At 41.7% G+C, this 1,474-nt stretch overlaps 1 protein-coding gene across 1 annotated transcript; it reads right to left on the reverse strand.

The window, feature by feature from the left end:
- Nucleotides 1–5: 5 nt before the first annotated feature.
- Nucleotides 6–1,468, reverse strand: LOC104774290 (potassium transporter 11-like; the record flags this gene model as incomplete). The annotated part of the gene is made up of 5 exons (XM_010498927.2): nt 1,384–1,468; nt 1,229–1,279; nt 881–1,141; nt 619–786; nt 6–541 (listed from the first exon to the last, which is right to left on the reverse strand). Coding segments are annotated over exons 1-5 (1,056 nt in total), but the record flags the coding sequence as incomplete, so codon positions are not given.
- Nucleotides 1,469–1,474: the final 6 nt, after the last annotated feature.

Consider the following 1,474-nt stretch of genomic DNA (forward strand, 5'->3'; position numbering starts at 1 on the left):
CCAACGATCCAAGCCATTGAGACTTTACTGTGCATTTCAAACTCATATCTCTTCAAAGTCCCGTAGTGCCATACCGACATGATGAGGAGAAAAGCTGCAGCTATCACAAGCGGAACCCAACCACCTTGGTCAATCTTGAAAAGCATGGCCGAGAAGTAAGTGCATTCCACGACAAGTGAGAGGATAGTGAATATGAGAACTAGAACCCAATGGCAACGCCACACGAGGATCATGATAAGCGTCATAAGAAGTGTTGTCACGAGCATGACAATCACAACTGCGGTCCCGTAAGCGTTTCCTATCTGACTCTGGTTCTTGAATCCAGCAGTGACAGCAATGCAAAGGATCATTAGGATCCAGTTGATGTCAGGAACGTAAATCTGACCGAGGAACTTGCGAGAAGTATGCACCACTTTCACTCTTGGAAAACACCCGTGGGCTAGAGCTTGCTTGACTAAGGAAAACGTCGCTGATATCGTTGCTTGGCTCGCCACAATAGCTGCAGCCGTTGCAATAATGAACATTGGCCAATATACACTTCCTGCAAAGAACATATAATTTTACTTAAAATGACCTTAAACGTTTTCTCTACAGAATTGAAAGAATCGAAGAAGAAACCTGGAATGGAACGGTAAAACGCATCAGCCACATGATCAGGATGCCTCCTAATGTAGGCAGCTTGTCCACTATAAGCCAAAAGAAGGCAAGGAAACACGATTACAGTAAAAGCTATTTGCACAGCTGAGACCGGAAAATGCGATAGATCAGCGAAGAGTGCTTCGATTCCTGCCATTTTCATGGACATTGGCAAGAAAAAGAACAATCAAGATCAAGAAAATATGAATAGATTTCTAAGAGCAGATTTTAGTTTTCTTTTTACCTGTTATACTAAGCATAATGCCTCCAAGAGAGGTCCAGCGATCCCGACCTCCTCTTTTAAAATATCGGTATATATAAACAGGGGAGAAAGCTTTCAAGACGCTAGTGTCGTGTTTCCAGATATTGTAGATACCGATACTTGCAATAGAGAGGAACCAGAGGAAAACAATAGGCGCAAAAAGCCAACCAACACGGTCTGTTCCATAATGCTGTACACTAAACAAGCTGACTAGTATCACAACAGCAACAAAAACAACCACACCTGTAAAAATAATAAACCACATAGTTATGATTACTATAGATGTCATATGTTTCAAGATGAAGCTGAACAGCTGCAAAGTGCTAATACCATTGCTTATGTGAGGAAGGTTTACTCTTAGCCCACCAGCAGCTGAGAGAACTGCAAAAAGATTAAAATTTATAAAAAGGGTTAAGGTTTCACATTTGTAGAAAACATGTAGATGTAAAGGTAAAAGGAAAACAAACCATGGAGAGGTTGCATACCCGAAATGGCGGGAGTAAGGATTCCGTCGCCGATGACCATACAGGTACCAACAAGAACTAAAACAAGAAGAGCGGTTTTTCTAGATGTATG

The sequence above is a fragment of the Camelina sativa genome, unplaced genomic scaffold (genome assembly GCF_000633955.1).
Source record: "Camelina sativa cultivar DH55 unplaced genomic scaffold, Cs unpScaffold02286, whole genome shotgun sequence".
Taxonomy (NCBI): domain Eukaryota; kingdom Viridiplantae; phylum Streptophyta; class Magnoliopsida; order Brassicales; family Brassicaceae; genus Camelina; species Camelina sativa.